This window comes from Cystoisospora suis (assembly GCF_002600585.1).
Source record: "Cystoisospora suis strain Wien I chromosome Unknown contig_186, whole genome shotgun sequence".
In the NCBI taxonomy this organism is placed as follows: domain Eukaryota; phylum Apicomplexa; class Conoidasida; order Eucoccidiorida; family Sarcocystidae; genus Cystoisospora; species Cystoisospora suis.
The window spans coordinates 120,026-133,225 of NW_027152988.1; the positions used below are offsets into that span (position 1 = coordinate 120,026).

Here is a 13,200-nt window from a genome sequence, read left to right on the forward strand (position 1 = left end):
TGTATCTGTATGGATGTCAGTACATGTATCGATGCTCTATGTATATCATCACTTTATGTAATATAGAGCCAAACAAATCTATGTGCTTATCTATTTCTGTAAATCTATCTATTTATATCTATGTTTCTATATCTCTACATGTAGCTCTATCTAGATGTTTCTCTATCTATAGAGAGATAAAGAAGACATGCAGAAGGACGTGTCACGCGTAGGTGTGTACATTTCTACACGTGTTGATATTTTGGCTGTATGTACACCGCAGTGCTTAAGCTCTCCATAATGGCTGACAACGATAGGAATAGCTAGACCTCATCGTTTCTTCTTCAAGTCAAGCTTTCAGATAGAAAAGATGATCATAGAGGGGAAGTGAACAAATGACAAGGCGCAGGAGAAGGAGGAGTAGGTTCTTATGGACGATCACATTAGCTTCTTCTCAGACATGTTGAATCATATGTACATGTTAATGAAGAGTCTGGCTGCGAGAAGAAAGAAAGAATGAGAAACAGCTAAGAAGTAAAAAGAAAACTGTAGAGAAAAGTGAGGAATACAAGGGTGCCCCTCTATTTATCAAACAGCTTCACAACTGAAATTCTTCTGTCGTCGTAACCCTCAAAGTACTCTATCTCTTATGTCTATCTACTTTTAATCTATCTATCATCAACACGAAGAAAGAGATCGATCGTTCGTTCGAAAAAGAGTGAAGAAAGACCACCCTCCACTTTTTCATGTAGGTGTAGATTTCCGATGTCGAAGACAACCTTTTCCTCCTCCTCCTCCTCCTAGTTCTCATTAAGTCAAGCAGAGCCACACAAAAGAATTCTCAAGAAGAAAAGAGAGAGAAACTGCTCCTGTTTACTATGAAGAGTAACACGAGTATTCCCGACCATTGGATTCTTCTTCCTTCCTTCCTTCTTCTCTCTCTGCCTTACTACCACTACTCCTACTACCTCAAGGTGGCTCTCTCTCCATCTTCTTCTGTTGCTGCTGTTTGATATTTCGAGGGACTTCAATCAACAGAAGAGAAAGAAGCAAGCAGACACACACACAGCCCCCACAGAGGACAGATGTAGAGATAGAGAGAGAGAGATGGAGAGAGAGTAGCGGTAGAGAGAGAGAGAGAGATGTAGAGAGAGTAGCGGTAGAGAGAGAGAGAGATGTAGAGAGAGTAGCGGTAGAGGGAGAGAGAGATGTAGAGAGAGTAGCGGTAGAGAGAGAGAGAGAGATCACTTCTAGTTCACGCAGAGACGTTGTCGAGGTGTTTGCGTGGTCTTGAATTTTCTTTCGTGTCTTCTTCCCCATCACCATGAGTTCTCTGCTCCTCGCTGGAGGAGGAGGTCTACAGACCTTCTTCTTCTTCCTCCTTCTTCTTCTTCTCTTGTTCGACTTGTCTCTCATCTTCGAGGTGTTATGTCTCAGTATCACTCATTAGATAGCTAGCACCTAACTAGCCAGCTAGCTAACTAACTTTTCAATTTCCTTAGCAGCATGCTGAACTCGTACCTCTTTACTCTTCTTTGTTCTTCTTTTTCTTCTTTATCTTTGGCTTGTTTGATTTGCGTTTGATCGTGTCTCCATACGGATTTCTCTTCTTCAGATCGGGGAGATCTAGCAACTTCTCAAGTTTGTATAGAACTGTGTACTTACTCACTTCCTCACCGAAGATATTCTTCTTGCTTCTCTTCTCTCCCTCTTCTTCTTCGCCTCCTCCTACTAGGAAATCTCTCTTCTTCTTCTTTTTCTCTTTCATGAGATCTTCATGATCTTCTTCTTCACTCTTATCTCTATCTGTAGAGAGCTTCTCTGCTATATGAAAGAGAGAAGGTTTATCTTCCGCTCTTGAGCCCATGTACTTCTTCTTCTTCTCTTCCTCTAAAGCTTTCTTTACAACACTCGCAAGAAGATCGCTATTCATCATTTGGTTCTTCTTCAACTTCTTTAAGAAGGCGTCTTCTTTGTCTCTGGCATCTCCCTCTCCTTCGAGGAATTCCTTTAGAAGAGATTTCAAGATCTTCTCCTCTTCTTTTTCGGTCTTCTTTCTATCTTTCTCTATCTCTTCCTTGCCTACGGCGAACTTATATCTCGTTAAGATCTCTAAAGACTTCGCTATCTCCGGTCTCTCAGCTTTCTCGGCGGCCCTCTTCGCTTCGATCCACCAGGCAAGAGGAGGAGGAGACGACCATGCAGAAGAAGAAAGAATAGAGAGAGAAGAGAGAGACGAAGAAGAAGAAGAGAAAGACGGAGAAGAAGAAGAGAGAGAAGAAGGAGATCCGAATAGGGATTGAAGCCGTAGATGAAGAAGAGAGATAGCTTGTCTCCATGATCCTGTAAAAGAAAGAAAGAGAGAGATGTAGAGAGACCATAGAGACTGTTCGTATACATACATATATGTACAAAGAGTCATGAGAGAAGAAAGCGATAATGGAAACGGAGAAGAAGTCCTTCCTATAGAGGGTGTGGCGGCGATGTATCGCTCCATCACTAGGGAGCTCGTGTTTGATACGAAGCCAAGGAGATCTACTTCATATTTCTCTTCTAACATGGATGACGTCGAGGGTCTGTCTATCTCTCATCAACATAGACAGAGAGAGAGAAATCTAACAGTTCTATCCCGGTACTATACAGTTCTTTCCTCTAGATGTAGGTATGTAGAGACATCTACATACAACTACACGACGCGCCTCTCTCTTTATCTCTCTCTCTCTCTATGCAAAATATAGATGTACTTGAAGGGGATGTCTGTATCCATTAGGGTAGGTAGGTCGAAGCCAAATAGATAAGCAGCCAAGAAATGCGTAGTCCTGTTGCAAATATCTACCTCTATCTCCTTCTCCTTCTCACTCTCTTCTTCCGTTCTATACCTGTCTGTCCGAGAGCTCTCATAGCGGACAGTTCCAAATCTTTTCTCGTTATCGAAAGTTCTTCTTCTCCTCCTTCCTCTTCTTTCATCAGGAGATCTGAGACGTTCTTCTTCTTCTTTCTCTCGCCATCCTCGTGGTCATCGTGAAGAACATAAAGAACCTCAAGACTTTTCTCGAGAAATTGAAGAATCCCATCTCCCGTCTCCCCTCCTCCTCCTCCACACTCTCTGTCCTTCTTCTCTCTTGCGGATGAGAACAACGATGAAGAAGATAAAGAAGAAGAAGAAGAGAAAGAAGAAGAAGAAGACGAAGGAGAAGTTTCAGACTTGGCGAGGTGTTCGAGGATTTTCAAACAGAGACAAGGAGATAAAAAGGATGCCGAAGGATAAGGAGACTACGTACACACACAACAAGAAAAGAGAAGAAACAGAAGAAGAAGAAGAAAAGATCTATTTCATTCTCATGCCGTCTGCATGCATTTCTGTCACGTAGAAAACCAGTCTCTCTCCACCCATAGACCTATCTATCTATACCTGTATCCTTGTCTATCTATCTATATGTATCCACATCTATCTAGATCTGTATTCATCGGAGTCTATCTCTAGATCTATAGATCTATCTATATAGCTGTCTAAGAAGTATGTGTGAAGAAGATCTATTATTATGCGTACGAAGAGGAGAACCTGAATGAATAGACGAGCATCGGGGTGCTGCATGCAGCCATGGAGACGGGGGGAGCTTCGAGGGCAACGGCGAGAATCAACGGAGCCATCTGCTTACTCCAATACGAAGAGGAAAAAAATAGAAAGAGCATCTAGGAGTAGTAGTAGAAGTACGAATAGTAGCAGGAGTACAAGTTGTAGTAGTAGGAGAAGGAACAGTAGTAGAAGCACAAGTGCTAGGAATAATAGGAGTAGACGTAGTAGGTCTACAAGTAGAGATATAAGTAGTACCGAAATAGTAGAAGGACAAGTGAACGTAGTAGTAGTAGTAGTCGGAGTAGTGAGTAGTCATGTATCCCGGCCTGACATGAACCGTGTACACACGCACATATACATGGATATACATAGATCTCTTCCTTATCTCTTTCTCCTCCTTCATATCTCTTTCTTTCTTTCTTATCTCTATCTTTCTTTTTTCTATCTTTCGCCTGTCTACCTTGAGAAGAAAAGGAAGTAGATCAAGTAGGCGACCCGATTCTTTCTCAGATTGTCTCGCGACCTCAATGGCTTTGCCTATCGCTGCCTTCAAGAAACTCAGGGGGACTCTCTCAACAGGAGAAGAAGAAGAAGTAACAACAGCCCACTCTTCTTCTTCTTCTTTTCTCTCTTTCTCTTGTTCTTCTTCTACTATGGCTTCACCTGTATGATCTCTTGCTTCTTCTCCCGCTGTTCTCTCTCTCTCTTCTCTTTCTTTTGTCGAGTTAAAGAAGATGTCTCCAGACTTCTTCTCATCATGCTGGGTAGAGGGCTGACGAAGTAGCGGAGAGGAATGTGCTTTACGAGAGAATGTCTCGAGATCTTTTCTTTTCGACGAAGTCATGATACTTCTCCTCTTGGAGTGAGAGGGAAGAGAGATATAGAAGCTCAGAGCATCGACGGGGTGAGGAGCAAGACGTAAGAGATGGCGATAAAGAACCTCTCTGTCTCCAGGCTGTTTGAGAAATAAAAGAGAGAGGTAGACACATTGAAGACAGATGACTCATAAAGAGATAGGTTAAAAAAGAGATAGATAGATGGATAGACTGTAGATCGAAGAGAGGTAGACAGATAGGTGGATCGAAGAGAGATAGATAGATAGACTGGAGAGAGATAAACAGATAGATTGAAGAGAGACAGATATGAAAAAGATAAAGACGACATAGAGATACAGATATCAAGATGTAGAGTGGCAGAGATATGTGAACATCCGTACACAGATACACATACCTATACATCTCTAAGATCACTATATACATAGCTATGTAGATATGGATCTATGTAGGTCTGCATCCATAAAGTAGACGCATGTGAAGTCTAGGCGCAGAGGGTGAGAAGGGCAGCTCATGCCAAAGTAGTTAGACCGACTTGTCTGTAGCCTTTCACCACTCCTAGTCAATTCCCGAGCTTGAGAGAAGAAACAACTCCTTACGCGGGCTATATCTACACGTGACGGAGTCGAACCTAATGTGTCTATGCATGCACTTATCTATCTCCAATAGTTCACGACACACTTCGGCGTCTATCTATCTATCTATCTATCTATCTATCTATATCCGCGTACGTATACACGTGTATGTGTGTGTATGGAAGATAGCTGAAATAGATACACGCAAGGCAGGGTTCAACTGTGAATGGAGAGAGGGGAGGAGAGAGAGATAAGAAGAAGAAAGAAGAAGAAGAGAAAGATAGAGAGATGAAAGGAAGATTTGCAAAGTGACTGATGTGTTTCGTCGTGAACCCCGAGTAAGTAGGAGAACATTCAGAAGCAGGAGTACCAGTAAGAGGAGACACGATTGAGAAACACTTTACACTGTATATACACCGAGAACGAAAGAGGGAGAGAGAGGGAGAAAGAGAGAGAATGTAAGTACGAAGAGAAAGAAAAGGGAAGAAAGATGTAGAAAGAGAGAAAGGAAGACTGAGGAATGGAACGAATCGATGTGCGAAAGAGAGAGAGAAGTTGAAAGAAAGAAAGAAAGGAAGAAAGGGAGAGAGAAGAAATCCTTCTTCCAAGCAAGAGATACATAGCACGGATGCAGAGGGGAGTGTATAGATACATAGAGACACAGATAAGTCCACTTACGCCTAGAGTAAACATTCTTTCTTCTTGTCCGTAGTAGTGAAGCTCTCCATAGACAGACTTCGCTTCGTCAAAAGAAGAAGAAGATCTCTGAAAGAAAAAGAAAAGAAGACCAAGAAAAGAAATATTCACGCCGCTGACCGAAAGAGATATGAAGAGAGAGACAAAAGAGATGAAAATAGAGAAGAAGACTCAAAGATATGAAGATTATGAGAAAGAAAAGGACGAAGAAGAAGAAGGGAAGGTGGAGACGTGAGAAGAAGATATCCAGAAGAAGAGAAATGTGTAATTTGTATACAGGCCCCCAAGTGAAGATAGAGAGAGACTGAAGTAAATCCACAAACCTTCTCTCTCCTTTTGTTTTCATTCAGTCAGTCAGTTGGACTTCTTTTCTCGCATCTTCCTTGTTTATAACGAAAAAGAAAGCTTTAGATACCCCCCCCTATTTAAAAATATAGATAAAGAAATAGGTATACTTATGTATCGCTATACAAGAGTAAAGATTGTGAAAGTCTTCTAGGACTTCAGCCAGGAACGACAGTCTATGTATGTACACTCTTTGTATCAAGCTAGCTATAGACAGATAGATACATACATAGATTCAAGATAGATAGATAAAGAGATGGATATACACTGAAGATAGATAGACTGAAGATAGATAGACTGAAGATAGATAGATAGATAGGCAGGCAGATAGAGATAGATACAGTCTGCTTGTGATGTTGCCAAGCCTCTGATTGAGGCTATAGTAGATCGGGAAAGTGTCAGTGGAGAAGTAAGAAGGCTGTAGATAAGAGAGATGAAAGAGGAATATATAGATTCTCTCTTGACAGTCTTATATGTATATATATATAAGACTGTCAAGAGAAGAAAACTCCTCGGTCAGAGAAAACAAGAAACCGACGGCTATGGTCTCAGTGCAACCAAAAAAGAAAGAATAAGAAAGAATGAAAGAATAAGAAAGAAAGAAAGAATAAGAAAGAAAGAAAGAAAGAATAAGAAAGAAAGAAAGAATAAGAAAGAAAGAAAGAATAAGAAAGAAAGAAAGAAAGAATAAGAAAGAATAAGAAAGAAAGAAAGAAAGAACAAGAAAGAAAGAAGATTGCTTGTTCCGTCGTTTGTCCTTACGAGTTGATCGAGAAGTCTTCGCTTCAGTTTCATTCCTATAGAAGGCGCTCGAGATATAAAAGAAGAAGAGGAACTGAAAGGAAATTCTTCTTCTCCTTCTTCTTGGCTTGCAAGTGTATTCTGCTTAGATCCTTCTCTCTCTTTTCGACTTTTCTCCTACATCATACATATATAAGGATATATACACATACATAAAGAAAGAAAAACATGAAGACATACACAAGTATACATTTATATAGATAACGAGAGACAGAGAGAGAGATGTATATCTCTATATACATAGAAAGGCAGACATAGATACACAGAGTGAATGGAAGAGAAAAGAAAGGACGAGGGAAAGCAGGCCCAAACATACACAGACACGAACGTATACACCCGGCGAACTGAGAAGAAGAAGAAGACGTGAGAGCAGCACACCTCCAGGAAAAGAAAAAGAAAGAAAGAGATAGAAATTACACTGCGTGGTAGATGGAAAGAAACAGAGCGAAAGACTGGGGCGTTACGTCGGAAGGAGTGAAGGCGAAAAGAAAAGAAAGATGTGTAGAGAGAACATCTCTAAGAATCTCGAATAGACGGCAAGAGAGAGATAGACCTATCTCTTTTCTTCTACATGAAGTGAATGAAACGAAGCGTTTCTCTATCCTCAGAATGATGACTATTCCTACTGTCTAGATTGAATATCGTGCAAAGAAAGAAGAAGAAGAGGAAAAGCGAGAGAGAGAGGTGAGAAAGAGCATTCTATAGAGATGGCAAGTCACCTTCTTTACCTTTAGAAGCTTCCGAGCTCTTTCGTCAGAGAAGCCCCCGTCTTCTTCTTCATCTTCTTCATTTTCTTCTGTTTCTTCTTGTCGAATATCAAAAGGCAGGAGCTCTGTAGGAAGACGAACAAGATTCATCTTCTCCTTAATGTTTCTTTCTATCTTCTTTCTTGCCTTCTCTTCTTTAAGCGCGGACTTTCCTTCATCTTCATCGCTTCTTCTTTCAGACCATCTTTTCTTCTTTCCTTCTTGACTTTCTTCGGTGTGCCAACTTGCACTAGAAAGGATTCCCTTACTATCTCCACTTCTGCTCTTCATCTTCTTCTTCTTCTCTTCGTCTTCTCCCTCGAGAAAAAGATCTTCGTAGATACGATGGAGGCCACCATCGAGAGTAAAGATCTTCCGAGACCATTCTTGCAGCATGGCGATAAAGGCTTTCTTCATGAGAATCTTAACTTCTTCTCTTTCCTTCTCTCTTCGTCGTCTCTTCACTGGCTCTTCTTCCTCGTCATCTTTCTTCTCTCTCCTTTCACGATCTATCTCTCTGTCATTCATTATCTTCTTCTTCTTCTCTTCCTCTTCTTCTTCTCTGTCTTCTTCGAGAGAAAGAAAGCTCTCCTTGTTCGAAATGGAGAAACGACGGTAGAGATTCTTCAAGGCTTCAATCAGAAGCTCACATATCCCTATAGGTAAGAGCCCTAGAGAAGGAGGAAGAAGAGAAAGATACTTATCCATCTCTTTCTTGTCTTCTTCTTCTTCATCTTCTTCTTCTCTAGGAGATGAGAGCGACACCGCCAAGTCCTGCTGATGGTTCATATCCCGTAGGGCTTCTTTTCTCTCAAGAGATTCTCGCTCCTCTTCTTCTTCTGTCAGGTTGGTCTTCTCTTTCTCTTTCGTTCTCTTAGTCGTTTCTGCATGCAGAGAAGAGAAGATCTTTTCACGATGAAAGAAGCTTCTTAAGAATTGATTTCGTGCTGGGAGAAGAAGATCTAGAAAAATCTCTAAGACCTCTCTATCCTTTCCTTCTTCTCCTCCCCCTCCCCCTGCTTTTGTTCTCCCCCATCTCCTAGGGGGGGATGCTAGGCAGGCCTTCATAGCTTCACCGAAGATCCACGGATTGAAGAAGAGCTGCCAGTACACTTCAATTCTATCAGACACCTCCTCTCCATCCAATCTCTCTCCCACCCCCATTCTCGGCACCTTTTCTCTAAGAACAGAAGAAGAAAGAGAAGAAGAAGAAGAAGAGAGAAGAGTGGTGAGTTGAGTGTGTAGGTTTCCTTGGAGTAGGGATTGCTGGTAGTCTCTGGCGACTTGGACGGATGTCTCTGCTGCTTTTTTGGCTAAGGTCGATAAGAAGGAAGAAGCAAAGGGGGAAAAGGAAGAAGAAGAGGGCTTTCTCTTCTGATTTAACATGACTTGTCGAGCTGCAGATACACCTGAAGCTAATGCTCTATTAACGATGAGAAATGTCTTCATCCCAGGGAAAGGGCCATCTGTGTTCAGGTGTCTGTACACCTCAATCACTCGAGAAATCAGTTTCCTTACTTCTTCTTCTTCTTCATCTAGAGACATCGATGATTCGGAGAAATTTATCTCTTCAGCCATCTTCTTCTCACCATTTCTTTTCTCTTCTCCATGCAATACCTCTTTCGTCGAAACGTCTCTCCCTTTCTCTTCTCCTTCTTTTCTTCCTTCTTCATGTCCCTCTTCTTTTCTTCTGTTACTGCTTTCTCTTCCCGTACCGCGCCTTTCCCTACCTAGATGTCTTGTATTCTTTTCTTCTTGTCCCCCTTCTTCTTGAACTCCTTCAGAGATATCTCTTAGTCTCCCGACGTAAGCCTTGAAGAGCTGGTTCCAGTGTTGTATACCCGGAGGGATTCCGTGAGCGATCTGCCTCTCAAGATATCTATACGCATGCAGCGGTCCGTTGTAGCCAGATAAGAAAAAAAGAGAACAGAAGAGAAGGAAAGAAGAGAAGAGAGGAGAAAAGAAGAAAGAGGAAAATGATATGATGTATGTATGAAGATAGACGTAGATAGCTATATGGAGAAGAGAAAGAGATGGCGGATGTATTCTTTCTATAGAGATATATGTTCTATCAAAGGAGGCTGTACGTGATTCTCCACAATTACACCTATTAAAATTGAGTTATAAGATATTCTCCGTTCTTCTTCTCCCCTCCTTCTCTTCTACCTCTTCTTCTTTTCTTCTGTTTCTTCTTCTTCATATCTTGCTCTCCTTCTACTGACTACTCGAGATCGGAGCTCGCGATGTCTACGAGAGAGATGGAGAGTAGAGAAAGGAAAAGAGAAAAGAAAAGAGAGAGATATACGCAGTCATGAAGTAGGAGACGAAGATGAACAAGAGAGAACCAAACAGACCAGATGAAACTGAAAGAAGAAGAAGAAAAGAACCCAAGCATATATAACTGGAGAAAGAGGAAGAGGGAGAAGAAAACAAAAGATCTCTTAGAGAGAAGGAAAAAATGAATGAATGAAGATGAATTGGGTAGAGGATCTAGAGGCCATTATTCAACAAATTCCTCTTCTTCTTCTTCACTCACATGCTTATTCTGATTTTCTTCAATTGAGACACATTCCAGATGGAACACCGCATGCATGCACACTGGTGTATGTACACCCCGTATATATCATTAACAGATATATGCAGCCCGAGGTGCGAGGCAGTACATATTTACATATGTATGTATATATGTATCCAGGTGTATGTATATGTATCCCTGGGGGTGGAGCTATGTATGTGTATGCATAGGTAGATACATACATATGTGAACATCCCCCCCCCCTGTATGTTTAGTTGTATGTTCCTTGTTAAAATGTGAAGACTTGGATGTAGATACACCGTAGCCAATTCACACGTAGACGTGACCCATGTCTGTATGCCTATCAATCTTCATAGAGATCTATCTGTTCTTCTCTGAAGAAGACGTCTTACTCTTCGCTTTTATGAGGTCGATGGGCTTTGCTTGCCGCAAAGAGAAGATTCTTAAACGTGACGTCATCGAACATTCCGTAGATTTGAAGAATCTTTCCATTTTTCTTCTTTCTGATCTCTTCCCCCCTGGGTAGATCTTGAGACTTTTCTTCATCCTCTTCTACTATATCCTGTATGGGTCTCTTCATATCCAAGATGGCTTCTATCCCTTCAAGATCTCCTTCTATCGCCTTACAGTGGATAAGAGCATTCAATAAAGGGATATCTATCATCTGCGGTCTCACGAAAAAAGACCTTCCCTCTCCAGCCGTAGCAACTCGCCTTTCCTCTCTTTCTTTGCTACATGAGACTTCTTCTTCTTCCCCTTCTTCTTCTTCTTTAGCTTCTCTCAACGGGCGGTTGCGGCCAAAGTGAGATGGAGGGAGACTACCACCTACAGGCCTCTCTTGACTGTATGTAGAAGAAGAAGAGGAAGAAAAAGAGTCTTCTTTCTTAGGATTGTAGAGAGACGATGAAGGAAGGAGAGACTTGAGCTGGGGAACACCTTCATAGGAAGTAGCAAGAGAAGAGGAAGAAGGAAGATAGGATTTAAGTAAAGGAGATAAAGGTGTATTGTTTGCCTGGGAAAGAGGAGAAAAGAGATAAAGAGAAAAAGTGAAAAGAAAACATGAAAGAAAGAGACGAAGCCAAAAGGAAAGGAAAATGGTAACGACCGAGTTCAGATAGATAGATAGATAGATAGATCAAGAAGAAATGGATAAATAGATAGAGTAAAGATAGATAAATAGATAGACTGAAGATAGATATGGACCGACCGGGAATTGACTTGAAGGCCTTTCGAATGCAACGCGGAAGTGTTGAGAAGTCCATAGCATCCCCTGCGCCATCAGCCTGTAGTTTGAGATAGATACACCTCTATCTCTAATCTATCCATCTCTATCCATGTACCTATCTACAGCCGATTTATTCTGAAACGATCTATCCTTAGTCTATCGATCTCTCCCTACGTATCTTCAATCGATCTACTTAAATACTATCTATCTTTGATCTATCTATCTACCTACCCATTAATCTATCGATCTCTCTATTCACTTAGCCTCTGTAGATCTCTATACTCCCTATACATATATTAGACACGCATATCACATGTTTCGTCTCCAGTCAAGAAGTAGATCTTCTCTTGCCGTCTGTTAGCCTTCCTTCCTCTTCCCCCCTCTCGAGGCCTCTTAATGAAGAGATTCCTGCACGACGTAAACACCTTCCCTTCTCCTAGATACACCTATCTATGAATCAAATCACAAATGCTCTTTGTAGCAAGAGATAGACACGAGTTTGTCATTTCATACATTTCTGAAGGCTTGTAGAGCGGTAGTTAAGGTGATAGAATTAGGACGGACAAGCCCTTCGGAGGCATGCAGTTGTCTCACAATCCATTCAGCGCTCCACGCTCCTTCTCCTTCTAGCTCTTCAACACCTTCACCTTCCTCTCCTTCGTCCGTCGTCTTCTTCTCCTTTCTTTTCTTTGTGCTTGCTTCTTCTTCTACTTTCTCTTGCATAGCCCTCCAGAGCTGAAAAGCTTCACTGGGCTTGGAGGTCTTTGAAATAGAACCTAGAGATCGATGAAGATGAAGAAATGAAGAAGAAGAAAAAGCCAGAGAAGATGAAGAAGGAGAAGACGAGGAAAGAGAAGAAGAGGGCGAATGAGAGAAATGAAGAGAACGCTGAGGATGGTGCCGCGCTGCTGTTGTTAGAGCATAATTAAAGCATCTAATATCCACACGAGAAGAAGAAGGTGGGTCAAAGTGATAAGAAGAAGAAGAGGGGGAGTGAATAGAAGGATGTCTCTTGAGCATAGCTTTGAGAAGAAGTAAGGATTGGACAAGAGGCGGAAAGGAAGAGAAGGAAGAAAAGAAAGATGAAGGTAAGTGTTTATCTCTCTTAAGAAGAGGGAGAGAAGAAGAAAGAGAAGAAAGAGAGAGAGATGAAGAAGAAGATGGAGATGACGGTGTTTTACTTATAGCCTGAGGAAGAAGAAAAGAACAGGAAAGAGACGTACGAAGAAAAGGAGAAAGAAAGAAGGAAACGAGAGAAGAAAAGGACAGACAGAGAGATTCAAGATGGATGGATAGATAGACTTGTGCGAGGAAATAGAACGGCTATATATCACTCAAGTGATATATAAAAAGAGGCGTCTCTATAGATACATGCATGTACGCTGCACTGCCGTTCTTTCTTTCATTCTCATTCCCTTCCTTTCTCTCTTACAAGCAACGTGTAGATATACACACGTGTCTACATATACATATAGATACGCACATACGTATAGAGAGAGAGAGAGAAAGAGGCACTGCCTAAATATATAACGCTGAGTATATACATGTATATCTATATCTATCTAAATCTAAGCATATCAAGATTCGAAGAAAGAGTTGATACGTGCAAGTCTATCTACCTATTGAGGACAGATGATAGATAAAGAGAGATAAATAGACAGACTGAAGAGAGATAGATAAATGAAAGGTAGATAGATAGATTAAAGATAGATAGATAGATTAAAGATAGATAGATTAAAGATAGACATATATCTTGTTGATGTCTTTTGCTGTGCTCTGTGTGTCAGTCCCTTTCAGCTTTAGAATGTTTATAAGATAGAGAATATAGAAGATTCAACTATTACCTTAAGAAGATAAGATAGAGAATATAGAAGATTCAACTATTAC

The 13,200-nt window shown here is 41.2% G+C and overlaps 1 protein-coding gene across 1 annotated transcript in view; it reads right to left on the minus strand.

The window, feature by feature from the left end:
• Positions 1-339: 339 nt before the first annotated feature.
• CSUI_000480 (uncharacterized protein) overlaps positions 340-13,200 on the minus strand; it is a 13,289-nt gene continuing 428 nt past the window's right edge. The window contains exons 2-9 of the mRNA XM_068060714.1: positions 11,827-12,501; positions 10,481-11,100; positions 7,535-9,431; positions 6,768-6,923; positions 5,643-5,729; positions 4,017-4,511; positions 2,859-3,252; positions 340-2,322 (exon numbers count right to left, since the gene is read on the minus strand). Coding sequence (XP_067927306.1) covers positions 1,505-2,322; positions 2,859-3,252; positions 4,017-4,511; positions 5,643-5,729; positions 6,768-6,923; positions 7,535-9,431; positions 10,481-11,100; positions 11,827-12,501 — 5,142 coding nt within the window. The 3' untranslated portion in view covers positions 340-1,504. The remainder of the gene's footprint in view (positions 2,323-2,858; positions 3,253-4,016; positions 4,512-5,642; positions 5,730-6,767; positions 6,924-7,534; positions 9,432-10,480; positions 11,101-11,826; positions 12,502-13,200) is intronic.